General features: G+C 41.0%; 2 protein-coding genes across 2 annotated transcripts; one reads left to right on the forward strand and one right to left on the reverse strand.

The window, feature by feature from the left end:
• Window positions 1-24: 24 nt before the first annotated feature.
• On the reverse strand, window positions 25-5,511 carry LOC126402881 (succinate dehydrogenase [ubiquinone] iron-sulfur subunit, mitochondrial-like). Its single transcript, XM_050065201.1, has 8 exons — window positions 5,345-5,511; window positions 3,994-4,127; window positions 3,821-3,906; window positions 3,261-3,397; window positions 3,033-3,149; window positions 2,707-2,808; window positions 1,617-1,739; window positions 25-1,527 (listed from the first exon to the last, which is right to left on the reverse strand). Exons 1-8 carry the CDS (start codon window positions 5,408-5,410, stop codon window positions 1,447-1,449), a joined length of 846 nt encoding a protein of 281 aa, XP_049921158.1. The 5' UTR covers window positions 5,411-5,511; the 3' UTR covers window positions 25-1,446.
• Window positions 5,512-7,167: 1,656 nt separating this feature from the next.
• LOC126402880 (ATPase family AAA domain-containing protein 3-like) lies at window positions 7,168-20,203 on the forward strand. The gene is made up of 17 exons (XM_050065200.1): window positions 7,168-7,469; window positions 9,082-9,158; window positions 9,270-9,371; window positions 9,479-9,538; window positions 9,619-9,688; window positions 11,745-11,910; window positions 12,073-12,142; window positions 12,275-12,430; window positions 15,522-15,578; window positions 15,704-15,829; window positions 16,828-16,952; window positions 17,142-17,193; window positions 17,280-17,350; window positions 17,459-17,626; window positions 17,976-18,084; window positions 18,174-19,724; window positions 19,765-20,203. Exons 1-17 carry the CDS (start codon window positions 7,274-7,276, stop codon window positions 19,990-19,992), a joined length of 3,384 nt encoding a protein of 1,127 aa, XP_049921157.1. The 5' UTR covers window positions 7,168-7,273; the 3' UTR covers window positions 19,993-20,203.
• The last annotated feature ends 1,074 nt before the right edge of the window (window positions 20,204-21,277 follow it).

The raw sequence follows: 21,277 nt of genomic DNA on the forward strand, positions 1-21,277 counted from the left end.
ACATAACACTCATACTACACTCTAGTTTTCCACTTTTTAATACATTTGAAAGTCATGAAATAGAGATACAGTAGTGTTTGACAGTAATGGTGTCTGCTGGGGTATGGTAACACCACTTGCACAAACCATATACTGAACTGCAGTACACCACAATATTATAGCCAGTAGTAATACATAATAAAGTCATACATTTGTTCTTTATTTGTGATTATGATTAAATTTGCTAATAATTATTCCAGACAGCGGTGCGGTTGCGTAACATTGGAACATTTTCTTCTTTAACCTATATTTTTATCAATATATCAGAGGGGCATTTTGAGCTGATTTGAATATTGGACAGTGCAGGCAGTGTGACTGCACAGGGGCCTTTGAGGTGGGGGGCCCATAGAAAGATGACATGAACTGCAATGTTGACTTGTTTACTGTCATGGGTGGATTATGAGTCAATGAGCCCCTGGACACAGATATGCAAAAGCCCCCACCACCTCTTCTACAACCACATGGGAGCAAGGCACAGACGTGGTTTTGCATCTCTTTGTGGTCAGTTTGATTCTTTTTCTTGTCAGTATATGTTTCAGTAATTTGGGTGACATTCTGCAGATGAGGGGCCACATAGGGTAATCATCCATGGTTACTGTAGAGTTCCTGTTGTGTTGCAGCTGGTCAGTTATTTCTCCACAAACCAGTAAATGCAAATTGTGACCACATCCCCATCAACCCATTTTTCATGGCATACATTTTGACTCGTTAAAGCAGGAAGAGCAGAGATGTAAATAATATTTGTAACTGCTTCATTCCATTTAGTGTCCCAGTAAGCCATGTCAGTGAGTGAGTATGGATAAAACCAGAGCCCTGGAACTGGCTCACTTAAATGAAATCCAGCCATCATTAATGTTACTAATTCCACGTCTTTCCGTCCTGCTTTGACAAGTCCACATTTTTTCATCTTTCAAGGATTAAGAATGTCTCATTAGTTGCTTCAGTATTGTTTATTACAATGTAAGTTGCAAAGGCAATCAATGAGTGGGTAATTTGTCCATCCCTGATCCAATAAACATACATTTAACTTCTTCAATGAGCTCAGCACATCTTTAATTAACACATATTTAAATATTTACAGCCTGAATACAATGTCTTGAGCTCTTACCAAAGACTTCATGCCTTTTCACTATGCAGACAAATAGCAGAAATGTGGTCCAACATGTTGCATGCCACAAAGTATTTAGCTTAATGGTTCTTTCCAGCACCTTTCTCTCACAATTTCCTGTCTTCCTCTCCCTCAAACAAATCACACTTACACACATCCACACACTCACATTTCACTCACTCATGGAAATCACATGAAGGTGCTGATGGAGGTAAAATTTCCTGGTTGGCTCTTCACTTCCTCTTAACTTAGTTTCAGTTTTTATAACTGATTCTTGAGCCAGCTGGATTTTCATATGTTCACGAAGCTGCTGCTTTCTTCTCTTTGTAAGTCGCCATCATTTTCTTAATCTCTGCAATGGCCTTCCCTGGGTTGAGTCCCTGTGGAGCAGCATGTCAAACAGACAGTGAGAAATTAAAAACTGCAAGAGGGTCTGCAAGAGAGTGTGTGTGAGAATGTTTTAAAGTACCTTGGGACACGTCTTAGTGCAGTTCATGATAGTGTGGCAGCGGTAGAGCGAGAAGGGGTCCTGAAGTTTGGACAGACGCTCCTCAGTGAATTCATCACGGGAGTCAATCATCCACCGGTATGCCTGTGGGATAATAACACAGTTGACATCTGTTCTTTGCTCCGTCACGAATAATTTTTTGTGCTCTATTTTAAAACTTGAAATGTAATATCTTGACAACTAAGTTGTGATTCATGACATGATTCCTCTAAACTCGTGCCCGTCTTTGCGTCATGTCATGAACTGACACGATCCCTCAAAGTACAGTCTCAGCTGGAAAAATGCTGAATGTAACCAATGTCAGCATGTTAACGTCTGATAGTTCACACTCACAGCATTTAACTGAAAGCTAGGCGTGTTATGATTCATAGGTCCAATATGACAGATGCAAAGTGAAAACATTTTGTGTTGTCATCTTTAAAGGTCTAGTGTGTGAGATTTTCATCATGTGGTGAGGTTGCAAATTACAACCAATGGAAACTTCTCCCATGTGCCAGGGGTGTAGAACTATGTTGGCCGACACAAAAAGGCAAAAATGGCCTTTTCAGGAGCCGGTGTTTGATGTGTCCATTCTAGTGTACTGAAGTAAAAACATGGTGGACATCATGGAAAGAGGACCTGCACTGTGTATAGATATGAACACACAACAATTCTTAGTTTAAGGTGATTTCACATTTTCATTTGTTTAAAATGTGTTTCATTTTAAACGAATGAAAACATAGTTATAAATATTAGATTACATTTCTGCCAATAAATCCCCCTAAATCCCACACACTGGACCTTTAAGATACGCCTTTATTTTGAGAAGTAAAAAAACAAACAATACAGTCACCAGCTTCACAACATGGCCTTTGCTCTGGCACCACCTTCAGGCTAAATTTCATATTATTTGCCACATGAGTGCAAAGGATCTACTCAAGTTTTCTCTTTATGGTTTGTAATGAGCATTATAGGCTCACAAGGCCCCAAATGTGGCTATAACTCCTCTTACCACATGTAATATCTGGATTCATTTGGAATATGCATCTCCTAACCAAATAAGATTACCCACCTGCATTAGAACAGCAGGTCCCAAGTATTTGTCTCCATTCCACCAGTAGCTGGGACAGCTGGTGCTGCAGCATGCACAGAGGATGCACTCATACAGGCCGTCCTGTTGGGTTCAGAAGACTGTGACTACACAGGCAAATCACGATGCTATCATTCAAGTGTGATTCTGCTGAAGATTTTCACGAGTAATACATCTGAGACTGTTAGATTCTCATGATGAAATGATTTCTAGGGTCAAAATATGAAGATCTCAATACAGCTGCCACAACATGTGTTATTATTTGTGGGAGATCTGCATTTCTTACAGTAATGTGTTGGTTTATTTACCAGTTTTTGCCTGTCCTCCACCGACTGGAAATACTGCTCCTTCCCTTCTTGAGCTTCATCCTTCTTTTTCAGGTAGGGCTCAATGGATTTGTACTGTGCATAGAAGTTACTCATATCCTGGTGAAAATCATATGAAGGAGAATTCAAAACAAGCACTCAAACAATCATGAAATGTACCATATATGAATGTATTATAACTTGCTACATTTTCACACTTGAAGTACTTACAGGCACCAGATCTTTGACCACATACATGTGTGGGAGGGGGTAGATTTTGGTTACTTTGGTTGTGTTGCTGTCAATTTTGTTAAGACATGCCAGTGTGTTGCCTCCATTTATGTTCATGGCACATGAGCCGCAGATACCTGAAAAAATACACAATCAATAGGTCACTGACATCTGGCACAAAGGTCAGTTTAAAAGGCCCTGTTAATGTGTTTCATTTGTTCTGATTTTTTAAAATAAATCTGGAAACTGTTAACATTATTATGTACAAGCTTATTTGTATACTCCGCATACAGACTCAGTACAGTGAAGATATATATTTAATTCTTAATATCTTTAGTACTAGTGTTGACATTGTAGCGTACTGCACATTTCTATTTCTGTTTTATTGTATTTCATTACTTTATATTTACATACTTCAATTTCATACTCTTATTATTATTACTTCTTATAATTCTTTATTCTTTACATCCAAGTGACTATAACATATTACAATTTCCCCTCAGGTATCAATAAGTGTTTCTGTTTCTGATTTTGATTCTGAATCTAGGTGTGTTTCTTACCCTCACGGCAGGAGCGCCTGAATGTGAGTGTGGGGTCAATCTCATTCTTGATCTTAATGAGGGCATCCAGAACCATTGGACCACAGCTATATCAACAAGAACATGTCAATAGATTATGACACTGAAACATACAGCTCCACAATGTTCTTTTCATGGACCCGGTTATGACTTACGTGTTGAGATCGATATCATATGTCTGCATTCGTGGTTTGTCTCCAGCAGTGTCTGGGTCCCAGCGGTAAATTTGGAACTTCTTGATCCTGGGTTCAGGAGCCGGGGCAGCTGATGTCTGAGCATGCCGAACCATCTGTATCACAGATAACAAACAAGAGAGGCAGGATATATGAATCACTGAGAAGTATAAAATACCCTTTTCTTCAATTTCTTATTCCTCTCTGTATTTTCTTCTTTCATCTATTCTGGTAAAACACTTTCTTTTTGGGTAAAAGTAGAATAAAGAGGCACAAAAGCAGAGTTCTGTACAAAGGAACACCATATAATGTGACGTAGCTGCTGTTCATGTCAGCTGTGGCTAAAACAGGAGGCACTCTGTAATTCTATCCTGTAACACCAGAGGATACTACTTGTACTAGCTCAACAACTCATACAAACAGCTACAACACTGACAATAGATTTGTATTGCCAAATATTTAATCATTAAAAATGATTGCTTTCCAGTAGAATGAAAAGGCAAACTAACAAAACAAAGGTACCATAAGATTAACTCAATCAAATTAATCAATTCCAATGACAGCCTTTAAAAATAACACTACAAAACATTATGTAGGTATTGTAAAATGTATAAACTCAAATTAGAATCTTGAGACATCATTTGAGATTATAAATCAATATTATATTACATCATTTGGCCAGTTTACACAATCCAATACTGTTTACTCCTTTGTATAAAAGGTGTGGAGTCTCCCTCTAGTGGTAGCTTGGATGAACTAACGTGAAAGTGTTACATCACTTCGTAGTCTTTGGTTACCTAACTGACTCTTTAGGGACAATGAAAGACAGACTTTAGCACAATAAATTCAATGTTTCCATTTAGTTACGAGAAGTAAAATATCTATGTGTGCCCTAACTGCTGAAACAAATTTTAGATATGATATATCAGTCTTTAAAGGAAGGTAGGAGTTGAACAACGGCTCAGCTTTTCACAATGGACAGGTTTACTAAGCGATTATTACACTACATTGACAACGAAACATTTGCTAAATGTAAATACTGCTAATCAATCTAATGCACAACAGTGAAGCAGACAGTATGAGAATAGGATTCTCCAATTTTTTGTCTCATTTACACACATAGCCTGAGAGCAGGGTGTGTTGCTGTAGTTCCTCTGAACTAACTAGTATTAAATATTTTTGGGATGATTCACTGAAGCCTAGCATAAACTCAACAGTCAACAAATCAAAACATAGACCCAACTGTTACCGTTGGTCTTTACATTTCTTAAAGTAGCCTAGCCTTTATAAGGCATGTTGGTTCTAATACTGAATTAATATATCTCGTACTCACCACCATCATGCCAGAATTCCTAATAGCCAAAACATTTCGGCCGAGGGCGCCGCTAACCACCGACATTTTTACGACTACTTTTGTTTGAGACAGTAACTCCACAACAGAGCAGACAGGACAGCTCACTTTTATCTCAACTACCCGCTGCCGTGTAGAGCCCTGTACGTAACCCTCAGCCCGCCCTCTACGTCCATCCATGTGACGTAAGGGACGTTGGCGTGCGCAACGATTGTTGTTTTCACTAGTGCCCATGGCTTCCCCCTTAGCTCTTTTATCCGGCTGTTATACCACAAACTGGCACGCAGATATTTTGTGCTGCAGCTGGAGAATAAAATGAGCTTCAAGCATGATTGTGGAACCTATTATATTTCCATACAAAAACACATGCTTCACTTAATCGGGTCATAAATGTACACTTCCGCAAATCTTCTAAATATCCGACAGCCCCTGAAGGCATCATATGTGAGCACCTCTTTCACAACCCTCATTGCTGAGAGCGAGGGTCAGTTACATATGTATCCTTAACTGAAAACACTGCTGTGCAGGGGCAATTATTTTTATAGATTTATGCCGATAATATTGATAATATGTCTCCGCCCCTTTCACGTAACCATTTTTATTTAATGACAGTGAAAGTTTATTGACCTAAAAAATACAAATGCTACTTTTTTCCACTGAATTTGTTCCATTTGAAGGTTAATTTTGATACTGTACATTTTCTCAGTAACTTCTTTTTTTGTCTTAGAGGGCATTTTGTTCCTGGTCATGTAATGTAGAACTTTTATTGGGTTATAGCCTACGTACCGCGCAATGTTACTCCATATGTCATTGACCCTTCTATTATCTATATATGTTATTTACAACATATATGCAATATACCATTACTGTTGCAATAGTTCAGTATCTTCAAAGGAATCACTTAAGTTAGTCTTAAATAATAATAACAGCACCTTTTAATAGACCCCTTACTGTATGTTGCCTTGATAAAGGTCATTAAAAGACACTGGAGCCACTCTGTGTTATTACAGTATGTCCATTTTATGTATGTAGTATATTAATGTAATGACTGCCAGTCTGTTCTCATTTAATATGCACGACATAACTGGGGCAGAGATGTACACAATAACCTATTCAGATGGTAATGAATTTGAAGGTCGAGGGGAAAACTTATGCTCTCACGTATGTTTTATAATCCAGTGATCTTTGTCCACATGGTCAAAAAAACTGAACACATTTCCCCTTGCTCAGACCAGGCCCTAATTTATTTTACTATCTATCACACAAGAAAACATATATAAATAAAAATAAAATAATAGTAAGGACCTCCTGGACGTCATCATAATAATACATAGCTTAGGCAATAAACATGGACAGTAGTATTGGACACTATCAGATGCAGCCCAAAGCCTGCTGTGATTTTTATTTTTCATACATTCAGAATAAAAGCATGTAAAAAAAAAAAAAAACAAACAAGAAAAAACAACACAAAATTAAGATATTATAGCACTTCACTTAAACAACGGTTGAAAGTGATACATCCATGTAAAAAACATGTCTGATTTTTTTTAAATTTTATTTCTTTTAAATAAATATTAATTTTAGATCATTTTTTCAATAGATGATACAAATAACAGACCATGTAAACAACAATAAAACAGGTGGTGAATGGGACATTGTGTACAAGAATATAGAACTTGATCAAGCATAAAATCCTCCTTCCTTCTTCCGTTTCACGTTGCCTACAATGTTTCAGACGGCTGTTCATATCCATCAATACTTGTTTTATTTTGAAAGTTTTTGCCGGAAGTTTCTTTCACCTGTTGTCGTACTTGACTCTGGTCCGACAAGCATGGGCTGGACCACCACCACCACCTCTGTAGAATATCTGAAACTCAGAGTGTAGCCTGTTGCTCGAACTGTTGAAGCAGCATGTCGTGGCTCTTCGGCTGGGGGAAGGGCTCCGGTTCGCCGCCGGCGGAGGAGCAGACAGCGGCCGGTCCTTCTGAAGGGGCCGGGGGTGCACCGGGAGGTCCAGGGGGAGACAAGCCCGGAGACAAGTGGAGTAACTTTGACCCGACGGGGCTGGAGAGAGCTGCAAAAGCTGCAAGGGAACTTGACAAATCACGTGCGTACTAATTTTTACCAGCATTCAACGAAAACACCTGCTTTCTTTAACTTCTGTGATATTATAAGTACATTGTTTTTTTGTTGTTGTTTTTTTACTGGTTTGGACAAACTTTCCCGTGCTGGCACGTTCTGTTCTTTATGGCTGAGAGCCCCGCGTGCTGAACTCCACACAAAAACCTCAAGCTGAAAGTTAACTTTATAACTTGCAAATGTGCACTCTTTTAATATCATGCTGTATGAGCACTGTTAAGCTGTCGGGTGCCATTCTTAAATTCGGCATACTTTTATCAAACTTGCTGCACAGTCCAGATAACATTTAAACTTTTTAAACAGGTTTACCTCCGCCAATCACCGGGGGCCAAGGGCTGACAAACTTACAATGCTTTGTATGTAGTTCTGTGTTAAATGTATTTTGGGGAGGTGCTTTAAAATTTAATTTTTTTTTGCTGAAATACTGGCAATGATGCACGTGGTCACACCGGCCTGTTTGACCTCCACACAGTCTGCAGCAAAGTTAAAGAGCTTTTGGTGGGCGTGTCAGGGAGCACAGATGGAACAAAGTGTCCTCGCGAGCTCAGCCGCTCACCTGTCCCACACACGTCATGCCTTTTCATGTCAGTATGTGCAGATGAACATGCTAACTGCTGTTCACTCTATGGGGGTATACTTACCCAGTGTGTGTCATGTACATGTATGTTTCATTAACTGTTTTAAATGTCTGCTATGCTCTTTACAAACACACTGACAGGCTCAGGCCCATCATCATCTTGTGGTGGCAGTTTTAAAGGTCCACTGTATAGGATTTAGTGGGATATATTGGCAAAAATGGAATATAATGTAATAAGCATGTTTGCTTTAGTGTATAATCACCTGGAAATAAGAGACGTTGTGTTTTTGTTACCTTAGAATCAATCCGTTTTATCTACATAGGGAGAGGGTTCTTTGTCCACAGAGATCACCATGTTGCACCGCCATGTTTCTACAGTAGTCCAGAACAAACAAACACTGGCCATTCACATTTTTGCAGTAGTCCCTCCATGACGAGCAGTGTCGGAAAAATGCAGATTTTTGTGAATGTGAAATTTCTTTATTCAGTGCTTTTATTGGTTTACATCATCGGGTCTATTTGTTTTGAAGAGGAGGAGACCTCTGCAGATAATTCAGCTTTTGGTAAAAACTTGTCTGGATCTTACGTTATCAAACAAAATGGTGAGCACACATTAGTAGGTGCTGGGAAGTGCTGAACACCGTAGGAGAAACACTGATTTTTAACATGAAACAGTTTTATCAAGTGTTTGTTTTCTGGTTTAAAACAACTGGTCTGTTTGTTTTAGAGAGAAAGAGACCTCCGAGGATAATTTGGCTCCCTGTAAGACTTCCCGGACAAGCAACACTGAAGGAATTCTTACTGGAAGAAGTTTCAGCTGGATGTAGTTTGCAGTCGTCACCACTAGATGTCACTAAATCCCCCTAAATCTTATACACTGTGCCTTAAAAGCATATTATACCCACAAGTGTAACTATATTTGCCCTGGTGGTTAAAATTTAGATAGTTGAATGAATAAAGTAGCATTTCTCACTGTTATATATATATTTTTTTATTTCAACAGGACATGCTAAAGAAGCGCTGGAGCTGGCTCGTATGCAGGAGCAGACTGTACAGTTGGAGCATACCAGTAAAGTAAAAGTAGGTGTTGGAGAAGGTGGATTTATCGTCAAAGTGCCTCGATGTGATCATCTGATAGCCTGACTACACCCTGATGTCAGTGAACATAACACTAACCAAACTCCCCAACAGGAATATGAGGCGGCTTTGGAGCAGCTGAAGGGCGAGCAGATCCACCTCCAGGGCGAGGAGAGACGCAAAACACTGGCAGAGGAGACCAAGCAAAACCAGGCAGTATGGAAATAACCCTGAACACACCATCTGACAGTAAAACAAGTTTCTCCTACAAGATATATTTAGTATATTTGAATATAATGAACTATTTCCTGTATCCCCTCCAGAGGGCGCAATATCAAGACAAACTCGCCAGACAGAGGTATGATGATCAGCTCAGGCAACAGGTAAACCCTTTCAAATGGAAGATTGAATTGACCACCTAAATATCTTAATGGAGCATTCATCATATGTATTCTATTCTCAGCAAGCCCTCAATGAGGAGAACCTTCGCAAACAAGAGGAATCGGTTACGAAGCAGGAGGCCATGAGGAAAGGTAGAAGATAAAACCAAACTCACTCTTGCATTTACACATTATTCATCCACTCATAATGTCACGTAAATATGTCTTTATTACCCTTTTAAAGATGCAATAAGGATGTGTGCTGCCCTGAAGCGAGGAGCGACCATAATATATCTGCAGCGGTCAATAAGATGGTTGATCAGTGCTGATGACTCAGAGATTACAAGGCTCACTGTGAGATTTGTGGTTCCTTAAAGTCTCCAAGGGGCCCCTGTACTCTGCACTTACCCAGTGGAGTTTAAAGACACTCACAGAATATCAACATTATTCTAGTAATTATCATGATGATGAATTAGCTCGTCATTAGACATTTGCATTGGGTCTCTACTCTAATTAGCTAGGTTACTCCTCTTTTTATTTCCTTTAATTTGAACCACCAGAGAGAAAGACACAACTAGACCTTTTGTAATGGTGTCTTAAAAAGTAAATAAACCAAGAACAAGTAAGTGTATGAAGTAGTGAAGGGTTGCGTAAAGTATTATTAAAACAAAGCGTTCTTTTTGTTTTATGTCCTGGTGAAACACTCAGAGAATCATCATACGACCACCCTGCAGTAGGCTGGGTATCAGTGCTTGATACCTTTTGAGGTATTGACTGAAGTAACCCAGTACCAAGTAGTATTGAAACATCTCAAACAATACCTGCATTTGATCATATTTGTGCCAGGGGTCTGATTCGTCCAGACTTCCCACAGAATCAGCACACTGTCTGTTGCTTCAGTCTCCTGAGCCCCATGCCTCCTGACAATTGCTTAGGTTAATGTTGGCACAGTTAGCACGAGCTAACAGAGGGGCTAACAACCACATCAAGCTGTTAAACGGTCCCAACAAGCTCATACTGACACAGAAATGGCTCGATCTGTCAATAAACCCATCAATAACCATAAAATAACGTGAGCTGTGTGATGCTAACAGTTATCTGGAAAATGGGGCTTCCCAGCAAACACTGAGACGCTAAATGACAGTTGTTCAAACAGCCATTCAAGACGTCACATTACAGTTCCAAAATAGTTCCAAAATGAAAGTTGTGCTGATGTTTGCAATGTTGCCTGGCCGTCCTTCCCAAGCATCCTAGCAATGTCGAAACACCATTTTAACACGACCACATAATAATCAAACATTGACCTGAACATGATATGAACCCCAGTCTCCTGGGTGAAAGTCCTGTGCTTTATCCATTCATGCACCATGACTTTCAATCTATGTGGACTTTGTCGCTCTTTATTGTATGTTATGTGACTTTCTGGCAAAAAGCCTTAAAGGCTACTTTTCCCATGTACGATCAAAGACAATTTGGATACGGACGTGTGGGTCTTTCAAACACCACAAGCTTAAATGATGTGACAGAAATATAATTTACATGTAGATATGTATAAATGGCATAAATTCATTTTATGTACTTAAAAAATGGGCATCAAGTAATACTAGCCTTTGGACATGGATTATTATGAGACGTTTGAAAGATGTTGGATTTTGGTTACTTAACAACACAGTGTAAAATCAACAAAATATTAATGTCATCTGTCATTAGTATTGTTGTTGTGACATTGAATTTTGGTCACCCAACAGTACAACATAAGTTCAACCAAATATCAACATCCAATAGTGTTGGTGTCCAGCTGAAATCTGGTTTTCTACATCATAACCATGTTGAAGTTTTTGGCATCCGACTGGGACCATTGTTGGCCAGGGACATGCATCACTGTCCGACTAATGTTTGCTGGGTACTTTTTTGAGTTACAGGTCATTTTAGGGCTGAGCAAAATCATATATTACTTAACAGCCAAAGAGGTCAAAAGGTGCACGGTGGGAACAAAGAGCAGCGCCGCTGAACTGCAAAGTGCATTGGGTTTCCATATTAGAAGGGCCAATAAGTACAGAGGACCTTAATATTTCAAATCAGTTCAATCTAGTTTTGACACAGTGTTAAATTAAGTTAAACCACACTGATTAAAGTAGGTCACATTCTCAGCACTGTCAGAAGTGGTCTTATGCACGTAGTTATTCATATCTGCCTTTTTTCCTTCCAGCTACCATTGAACATGAAATGGAGCTGAGACACAAGAATGACCTGCTTCGCATTGAAGCGGAGGCCAAAGCCCGAGCCCAGGTAGAGAGGGAGAATGCAGACCTGATCAGGGAACAGATCCGCCTGAAAGCTGCCGAACACAGACAAACTGTCCTTGAATCTATAAAGTGAGGGCAAAATGACTTTCTACTTTCCTTAATCCTCACAGTAACTGGCATGTTATCTCCTAGTATCTCTCTCAGCTGTAAGTAAAGTCCCGGCGGGCGGCAGTGAGTTCGGCTGCCACAGCGGAGGCAGTCAGTGTGATAATTGTGTTTTGTTCCTGGCAGGACGGCGGGAGCAGTGTTTGGGGAGGGATTCAGGGCCTTCGTCTCTGACTGGGACAAACTCACCGCCACGGTAAATCCATGTCAGACCTGTCACGCTTTGTCTCACTCGCACAACAGGAGGACTGCAGAGGATTATGGGAAGCAGTGGTCTTTATACAGTATGTTTGAAGATGTGTGTGTTTACTTTTTTTGTCCCCCACAGGTTGCTGGGTTGACGCTGTTGGCAGCTGGAGTGTATTCTGCCAGGAATGCCACAGCAGTGGCCGGGCGCTACATAGAGGCTCGTCTGGGTAAACCCTCACTGGTCCGAGAGACCTCCAGGATAACCGTTGCAGAGGCCATTAAACACCCAGTCAAGGTCAGACCACATCCTAATTTCCTTGTTGTTGCTATTTATTGTGTGGTTGGTGTCCCACTGATGAAAACGAACTAACCTGACCTACACAAGAATTGGACACACGTTTGCCTGATATCAGACAAAATAGTCAACTCGTCACACTGCGTGTCCATCTTCAGTCTGATATCGTATCCACCTTAACTGATTTCTATGGGGGAGGGAGATTCAATTTTTCCTAACCAATCACTAGAGACCCACATATCCGTCTTGAGTTTATTGTCATTTTAAGGCCACTGTGGGTCTGCACCATTAGCATGCTGGCATATGGCTGTGGCACGCCACATAGGTGGAGTCTGCACACCATTTGATTGGTTATTGGAGCCAGCAGATATGAAAGATCCGCCGCTAAATTTCAGAAAGCAGTGAGTGGTGTTTATGTCACCACGACCACATGGCCCATACAAACACAAACAAATCAAGGGAGATTGAGAAGACAGACAAAAACTGACGATTGTCATTCAGACTTGCATAACAACTACAGCAAAGAAAGCTACCATGGCTTTTGCCCTGTAGGCTGACATTGTTGTTTGTTTTGTCTGCTGAAAATATAGATGGCTGCTGCTGGCTGACAGATTAAACTCCAGCATTGGGCAATATTTAGAGGATATGTCGATTTAGAACTCCCTCGATAGTAACGCCTATCTTGTCTATAGCACCTATAGCCATTGTTCTTATTACTCCTCATTGGTTCCAGCACACCATTTGACAATGCTTGACAGCGTGTTTGTCCCTGTGCTGATTGGTTAAAGGACAACTTAAGTATTTTTCAACCTGGGCCCTATTTCCCCATGTGTATGTGTGCGTATGATTCATAGGTACAACTCGTTCTAAAATTGGTTCAGTATTGAGGGAAGCGGATGCAGCTGCCAGCCGCGAAATGAGCTAAAACGGTAATAGGGGCAAATGCGTCCCGTATAAGTTTGCGCATTAAAAGTGCTTTTTTTCGCCACTGACCGGTTCAGATCGCCAGTGCTATGAGTGGAGTCAGCTGTCAGTCAGTGTTGGAGCAGAGAGGGGGAGGGCTGCCCCGCTGGGTACTGTAACTGAGTATGTGTGTATGAAGTGTGTGTTTTTTCGCCACTGACNCAGCATCTCGCCGTCCGACAAAGGCAGCCTATGAAAGCTGTACGGGGTGTTGCGCGACATCCTGTTCTTGCGTTCGGGAAAAAGGCCCGTTTATTTGAGCACTCCAAAAACTTCAGGCGGTAACACGTAAAAGACTCCGTCCCAAACTCTGACTCTTCTGGCGTAACACACACACTTCATACACACATACTCACTTACAGTTCCCAGTGGGGCCGCCCTCCCCCTCTCTGCTTCAACACTGACTGACAGCTGACACCACTCAATCACACTCACCACTGCCCCAGGGCCGCTACAATATGCTATCTACAGAGATAGCACTGGCGATCTGAACTGGTCAGTGGCGAAAAAAAGCACTTTTATACAGGAAGCATTTGACCCTGTTACCGTTTTAGCTCGTTTCGCGCCTCAATACTGAACCAATTTTAGAACGAGTGGTACCCATGAACATACGCACACATACACATGGGGAAATAGAGCCCAGGTTGAAAAATACCGAAGTTATCCTTTAACCGTTAGCCCCCCCACAGAGCTTATTGTTTTTTTATTTTAACCATGAAACTGCTGTTTCATGTCACGATACCAGACTAGAATCAGTCAACTCGACCTCAGTGGAGTGGGCTGGATCTCAAGTCTTTGCAGTCATGTCCCAAGTCAAGACTGACTAGTCCAAAGTCCTAGTTCTTAGTCCTTAACAAGTCATAATCTGCTCTCCACCCAATGCAATGCCATTTTAACAACAGAGTAATAATATGTTAACTTTACAAATGTACAAAATTGGTATTTATCTGTTAAAGCAAGTTTGTGAAAACAAGTCCGACTAAACTGAAGTCATTAGAAGGGAATGGAGACCTTGCACTTGCATAGCACATAGAACTATTAACCAGCGCCATAACAGAATAAATTTGGGGGGTTTCTGTCCTGTCTTGTTGTTTTAAACTCCTCGCATATTGGAACAATGTCTTTAACTTTGTCTTCCCAAATTTGTAAGACATATTCTGCAAGAATATTCCTTATTTAAAGTGATATTGTATGTTATTGCATGCTTTATGCTTTATGTCTAGGTGAAATAAAATTGTTAATGCTAATGGTGGTTGACTAAGGAAATGAAGGGAAATAAATGAATCTGGAGCACACTTTATAAAGAGTGCTCTTTTAATCATTGGGTTTGGGGGAAGGTATCAAGAATTTTCACGTCAAGAGTCTCAAGTGCAAGTGAAGCCACGAGCCTCTGGTGTTGAAGTTTAAATTGAGTTTCAAGTATTTTTGAGTTTGTCAAGTCAAGTTTAAAGTCATGTGACTCAAGTCCACGTCCCGGGCAAATAGTATATTTAATGAGGCAACTTTAAATGTAAATAAATGCATTCTTTGAGGATTATTTCATTATTTTGTTGTTGAGATTTTCAACATCAGCCTCCAACAGCTGGTAGCGCATCAAATTTATTTTCTTACAAGAAATGGTCGAGATGAATTCGTTTATTCATGTATTGTCTGCAGTTTTATCTGGCTAATCCTGCCACATGGACTTAATGTGGGAGAATTTTAGAAAATGGTTAAAACTTCAAACATGCCATCAGTTATTCCATTAAAGTGCGTAAAAATGAATGAGAATATTTATCAAGAAAACAACGGGGTTTGTGTGTACTGAATGTGTCAAGTGGTTATTTTTTATTTATCTTAGTAGGATTTTTTTTAATCTTTAGTTATATTTCACATTTTTACCCCCAAATCTGTTTAATGGAAAAGAAACTGAACATTTGAATGTATGTGTAGCAGAGCAAAAGAGTCACTCTTTGGTAATTAAGTGCTAAAATGATGTAAATTTTCTGTATATGATGACTAGATAATAAGAAGATGTGCTTGATATTTCTAAACACTCAGATTTCAAACATAATTTCTGTGACTGCCTTGTAATGATTTATGCTAAAAAGAGTCGTTATGCAATTCCCTCTGTTTTCCTCATGTGTAGACAACCAGGCGTCTGAGAAGCAGACCGCAGGATGCTTTAGAGGGCGTGGTGCTCAGTGTGAGTCATTTAGTCGTCATGGTTTTTGTTGTATATATGTCCTCTGAATTCAACATTCATGTAATCTGATTTTGTAAAAAACAAAAATACAAGCAGAGTGCTTTCATGTGCTGTGGATCACACAGGCAAGCCTGGAGGAACGTGTGAGGGACATTGCCATCGCCACTCGTAACACAAGGCAGAACAGAGGCTTGTACAGGAACATCCTGATGTATGGACCCCCCGGGACTGGAAAAACACTCTTTGCCAAGGTATGGCTGAGTCAAAACCTTTAGATTTTCTGTCTCTTTTCTTGTTTTTTTACATTGTATATAGTATTTACATTTTTTTGACACGTTTGGAGGATATTGCTTTCATGAATTTTGGGGGGGGGGGGGGGGGGGGTTGATATAGCATAGTATCCTGATATTTTTGTGTGGCAGTATTGTATCATCACACAGAATAATAAATTCAATTGCTTTTTCAGTCCACTAAATACATTTTGCTGCTAAGGTGAAATGAACAGACTGAAAACTTTGTCTTATTAGAAAAAATAGATGTTGACAAAGTCTTCCTTTGGGGACATAATTTACAGTTGAAAAAAAGGTAATAAATTGCAATATATCACGATATATTTTATCACAATACCCAACATATTGCAACATATTTTAAATCACAATAATATTGTAACATGACCTCAGTATCGTGATGATATCGTATCGTGGATCCTCCGCTGATTCCCTCCCCTACTATATATGTAGCTTAGCTGTTACTTACAGTTGTACTATGCAGAATTGTTGGTTTCGTTTTTTAAACATGCTCACTAGCGAAAGTTAAAGTTAAAGCCAACAGATTCACTTTTGTTTAGCGTTTCATCTCACTATGTTTGTGTTTTTCAGGCTTTGTGTCTCTTGAATGCGTGCTGCTTACAGTCCGGTGTGTGGTTGCTACCTTTTTTATGAAGCCCTGACCCCACCTGAGTGCTGTGGGCGTACATGCCCATAAACATCCCAAACACAGAAAATAAAAGTAAATAGGAAAATGTAGGCAGTGGACAGAGTCTCTGCAGATAAATACTCCTCATAAATACTACTCTTCTAGTGGGTCATTAGTGATAAATGAGAGGGATTACTTCTGCAGGAGTGTATACATAGTTTTTAGGAAAATTCTGCATAGTATATCTTTAATATTTATAAGACTGTTGTGCATTTCTGTTTTTTCTTTTTCCTCTCTGTTCTGTTTTAACAAAGCTCTTTGCATTGCCCTTCAGAAACTGGCTCTTCATTCAGGGATGGACTATGCCATCATGACAGGTGGGGACGTGGCACCCATGGGGCGCGATGGAGTCACTGCCATGCACAAGGTGTTTGACTGGGCCAACACCAGCAGGCGAGGGTAGGGCACTTTAATTTGCTCCTTTAACACTCAGTGACGTAGTCCTATAATGTGTATCAGCTATCGTTAGTGTAGACTGTATGTTGTGTTACATACAGTGCAGCTCATATTCTGTTGGCTAATTACATTAAAGGCCTTAAAGAAGGCCTTTTTAAGCTCATTCTCTTTGATGTTCTCTGATCCCTGCAGCCTCTTGCTGTTCGTAGACGAAGCTGATGCATTCCTGCGTAAGCGAGCCACAGTGAGTTCAGCTGCAGTGCCATATGCATGGTGATGATGCCCTGTGTTTTAATCATATATTCATGAGTCATGATTTTTGCATTGCAGGAGAAAATCAGTGAGGACCTCAGAGCCACCCTCAATGCATTCCTCTACCGCACTGGGGAGCAGAGCAACAAGTTGGTATCTTAACGTTATTCACTGTGCATGGCTGGGCATGAAAAGGTCACCGACGTGACTGAAAAGGTCATTGGCCGGGTCTAAGTACACTCATTCTCTCTCCTCAGGTTCATGCTGGTGCTTGCTAGTAACCAGCCAGAACAGTTCGACTGGGCCATTAATGACCGCATTGACGAGATTGTACACTTTGCATTACCCGGTCTGGACGAGAGGGAAAGATTGGTGCGCTTGTATTTCGACAAATTTGTGCTGGCTCCTGCCACTACAGGGAGACAGTGAGTACCCTTATTGTATTTCAATTTCAAACTGCTACTGTTGCTGCTCCGTAGAAGAGGTGATTTACCACCGCAAAGGAAAGCATTGGTCCCTCGAGGTTGCCACGCTAGCTCAAGTTGCATAATGGTGTATGTAATGTGTTGAGTCCTGAAACCAAAGTGGTGTCTGAGTCTTTACTTATTGCTTTCATGAAATGGTGTTTAAGTCCTCAGGAAGTGTAGCAAATAGGCCTTAGCAGACTGCATTGGCCAGTTGAAACCATTTAATGTACGGATGATAAATTATAAGAAACAAGTTAAAGCTCAAAGCTCACTTCCTGTACAAACCTTCTGTGCTTTAACTCAACAGGAGATTAAAGTTGGCTCAGTTTGATTATGGACAGAAGTGTTCAGACATTGCAACCCGAGCAGAAGGCATGTCCGGTCGTGAAATCTCCAAACTTGGTGTGGCCTGGCAGGTGAGTAGAAAAGCCTGTTGATTCAAAATATGAATCTGTTTCAAAACAAATCCAAAACCAACCTTTTATTACATTTATTTTCCTGGAAGGCTGCTGCATACTCTTCTGAAGATGGAGTTTTGACCGAAGTGATGATCGACTCGAGAGTTGATGATGCCATCAAGCAGCATGCACAGAAAATGGACTGGCTGCTGATGGAAGCAGGTGCGGGGGTTGGCAAGGTCGGTGTAGTCCTCCCTAAGGAGATGGCTGCAGAAATCACAGCCCAGGAAACTGCTTCACTTGCAGAAACTGTAGATACATCCCCGACTGTACAACAAGTCCTTCCACTCCTCGAGGTTGTGAACAGTGTTGCCCAGGCAGAAGCAGCTGCTTTACCTTCAGAAGTGGAGGCAGGTGCTATCCTCGAAGAGGCAGCCACTTTGGTTAAAGAAAGTGAAACGGTTGCTGCTACAACTGTAGGAACTCCAGTCTTGAATGAAACAGTTGAAACCGTTGTTGAGACAGCGACTGCTGTCCCATTGGAACAAGAAGTGGAGGTCATCAAGGACCTGACTGAGGAGGTTCAAGGCACAGCAATAGCTACAGACACTGTTGTTATTGAGGTTAATGAGGCTGAGGGTATACCATCTTCCACCATCCAAGACACTGCTGCTGTGAGTAAAGAAGAGCCCACTGCTGATGTAGCTGCCCAAGAGACAGAGGTCATCGAAGTAGCCAAGGAGGAGATAGATGTTGTAGCACACTCAGAAACAACAGTCTCTGCTATTGCTCAGGAGAAGGATTTAGATGCTGTTGTGCAGGAGTCAGAGGCTACAGTAGCCGGACTTTCCCAGGAGACAGTTGTCCAAGAAACTGAGTCATCTGCCACATCTGTTGATGGTGTAGAAACTGAAGTAGTAATTGATGCTGCAAAGGTTGTGGAGGAAATTGCAAACAATGTAGCTCAAGTGTCTGAGTCCCTGGCAAATGTTGCAAAAGAGGCTGAGGCAATAGCAGCAGATGTGGCCAAGGTGGCTGATGCCGCAGCGACCATCACTGAGGAGATTGAGGCAATAGTCACCAAGGAGGCGGAAGTGATGGAAAGTGATGTTGCCAAGGACCCAAATGAAGTTGTAGTGGAAACTGCGTCTGAAACATCAGAGGCCGCTAAAGATGTTGAACGGATATTGACAGATGTGGTCAAGGAGTCTGAGAGTATTGCTACAGAGGCTGTGAAGGAGGTTGAACCTGTGATGACTGAGACTGCTGCCAAGGAAGCTGAAGTCCTCTCAACAGAGTCTACAATTGTAACTGAGGCCAAGGAGACTACTGCCAGTGAGTTTGTCGCAGAGGGTCAGACTTTGGCTACAGAGATTGCTGCCAAGGAAGCCGAAGTCGCAACTGCAGATGTTTCCAAAGAAGCAGAGGTAGCACCTGCAGAGGTTTCCAAGGAAGCTGAAGTTCTAGCAACCAAGGAGGCTGAAACAGTGGCTACAGAAAATGTGAAACTGCCTGAGATTACTGAGACTACTGCTAAGGAAGATGAGGGTAAAACAATGAAGGCTGCAGAGGTGGCAGAGACTGTCGTACCTGAAGTTACTGATGAAACCAAGGTTGATGCAGAGACTGTCGTACCTGAAGTTACTGATGAAACCAAGGTTGATGCAGAGACTGTCGTACCTTACTGATGAAACCAAGGTTGATGCAGAGACTGTCGTACCTAAAGTTACTGATGAAACCAAGGTTGATGCAGAGACTGTCGTGTCAGAACAGTCTGAGAAACTTGAGAGTCCAACCACAGAGAAGACAGCTGCCTCTCAGACTATCAGCCCTGAAGAAGCTGAACCCACTCACACTGAGAAGCCACTTTCAAACAATCAGAGTGGAGATGACAAACCTCAAGCCAAGCCTAGTCCAAAGAAATGATCACTTGAGAACTTTGATGAAATGCTATCATGAACGAAGAGCTGTTGTGTTTCACACTTGAGCCTCAAGTGTGAAACCTTCACCTTGAATTCTGTCTCCTCCTCTATCAATGTGTTTGTAACTGAGGTACTGTAAATGCCAGCATTAAGGTAATAGTTTGATTATGGCCTGTAGGTATGCAAGAGTCTGAGTAAAAGCCTGTGTGGACCACTACGATTGTCTGGCATTGTGCTTTCTTCCTCTCTCTCCTCTGGTCGACGTTGACATTTTTAAAGTCTGTGCCTGTGTGACATTTTGAAAATTTGCCCTCTGTAGGGATGTTCTCGCATGTTTGCTGACCGGCTCTGGCAAGAGTTCAAAAGCACGTCTGCAAAATGTTAGTTCAGAACATTTCTTCCCTGGCACTTCTTAACATGAGTGCTGATGCAGTCGGGACCTGCCCTTGACAAATATTTTTTTCACCTTTCATAGAATGACTGTGGGTTCTGCCAGACCCTTGTTAAAATGTAGTTTGGAGACACTCTGTAGGTCTGACAATGTAACACTAGGTCCACAGTAACCCAGCTTCCCGATAATCACCATTTACATCAGGTGTTTGAGATTTGTGTCTACAGCTGCTGCAGTCAAGGTTCCCACACATTTTCATGAACAAAATTTCAAAACCTTTCCATGACTTTTCAAGCACTCATAATAAAATTTCCATGATCTTTTACAACTTATAACACTAACAGGATACGCATAGCAGCCCTATGCTTTACTCCAAATATTATAGGCGTGGAAACAGAGCAGCTGATAGTTAAGTTGGCCCGTTGGTTAATTTGTTCATAAAAAAGACTGCTCCGTACCTTTGAACTACCATGCTCGATTTTCAGAGCAGTTAAAACAAAACCAAAGTGCGCACTGGCGCTCCAAATGATGACTGAATGCCCTAGGCTGCCCGTGTTAATTGCTCCATCTCAAGAATGCAGTATAGTTTAAAAGTATTAGTGTGGCATCATTATGGCAACTCTGGGATTTATGACCCTACATGTTAAATCACACTGTCACATCATTATTTTTCTTGTTGGAATTATCCAAACATAACTCCGTAAAGCTGACATAAATGAAGGGAGACACAGAATGCAGGGAGAAACTAAAGATATATACTGACGGTAAACAAATATTGGCGCGCGTATTAGAACTACATCATGTCAACGGCTACAGAAAATAAATTCGCCCTTATGTTACATTATGTGTAAGGTTATCCACGGAAGATGACTGTAATAGTTTTATTGCACACAACCTA

The sequence above is a fragment of the Epinephelus moara genome, chromosome 16 (genome assembly GCF_006386435.1).
Source record: "Epinephelus moara isolate mb chromosome 16, YSFRI_EMoa_1.0, whole genome shotgun sequence".
NCBI classification, from domain to species: domain Eukaryota; kingdom Metazoa; phylum Chordata; class Actinopteri; order Perciformes; family Serranidae; genus Epinephelus; species Epinephelus moara.

Coding starts and splice junctions, on each gene's coding strand:
- LOC126402881 (XM_050065201.1), bottom strand. CDS start 5,410: ATGTCGGTGGTTAGCGGCGCCCTCGGCCGAAATGTTTTGGCTATTAGG. Junction 4,128..5,344: donor GGAATTCTGGCATGATGGTG/GTGAGTACGAGA, acceptor TCTGTGATACAG/ATGGTTCGGCATGCTCAGAC. Junction 3,907..3,993: donor TATGATATCGATCTCAACAC/GTAAGTCATAAC, acceptor TTGTTGATATAG/CTGTGGTCCAATGGTTCTGG.
- LOC126402880 (XM_050065200.1), top strand. CDS start 7,274: ATGTCGTGGCTCTTCGGCTGGGGGAAGGGCTCCGGTTCGCCGCCGGCG. Junction 11,911..12,072: donor ACTGTCCTTGAATCTATAAA/GTGAGGGCAAAA, acceptor TGTTCCTGGCAG/GACGGCGGGAGCAGTGTTTG. Junction 18,085..18,173: donor AACTTGGTGTGGCCTGGCAG/GTGAGTAGAAAA, acceptor TTTTCCTGGAAG/GCTGCTGCATACTCTTCTGA.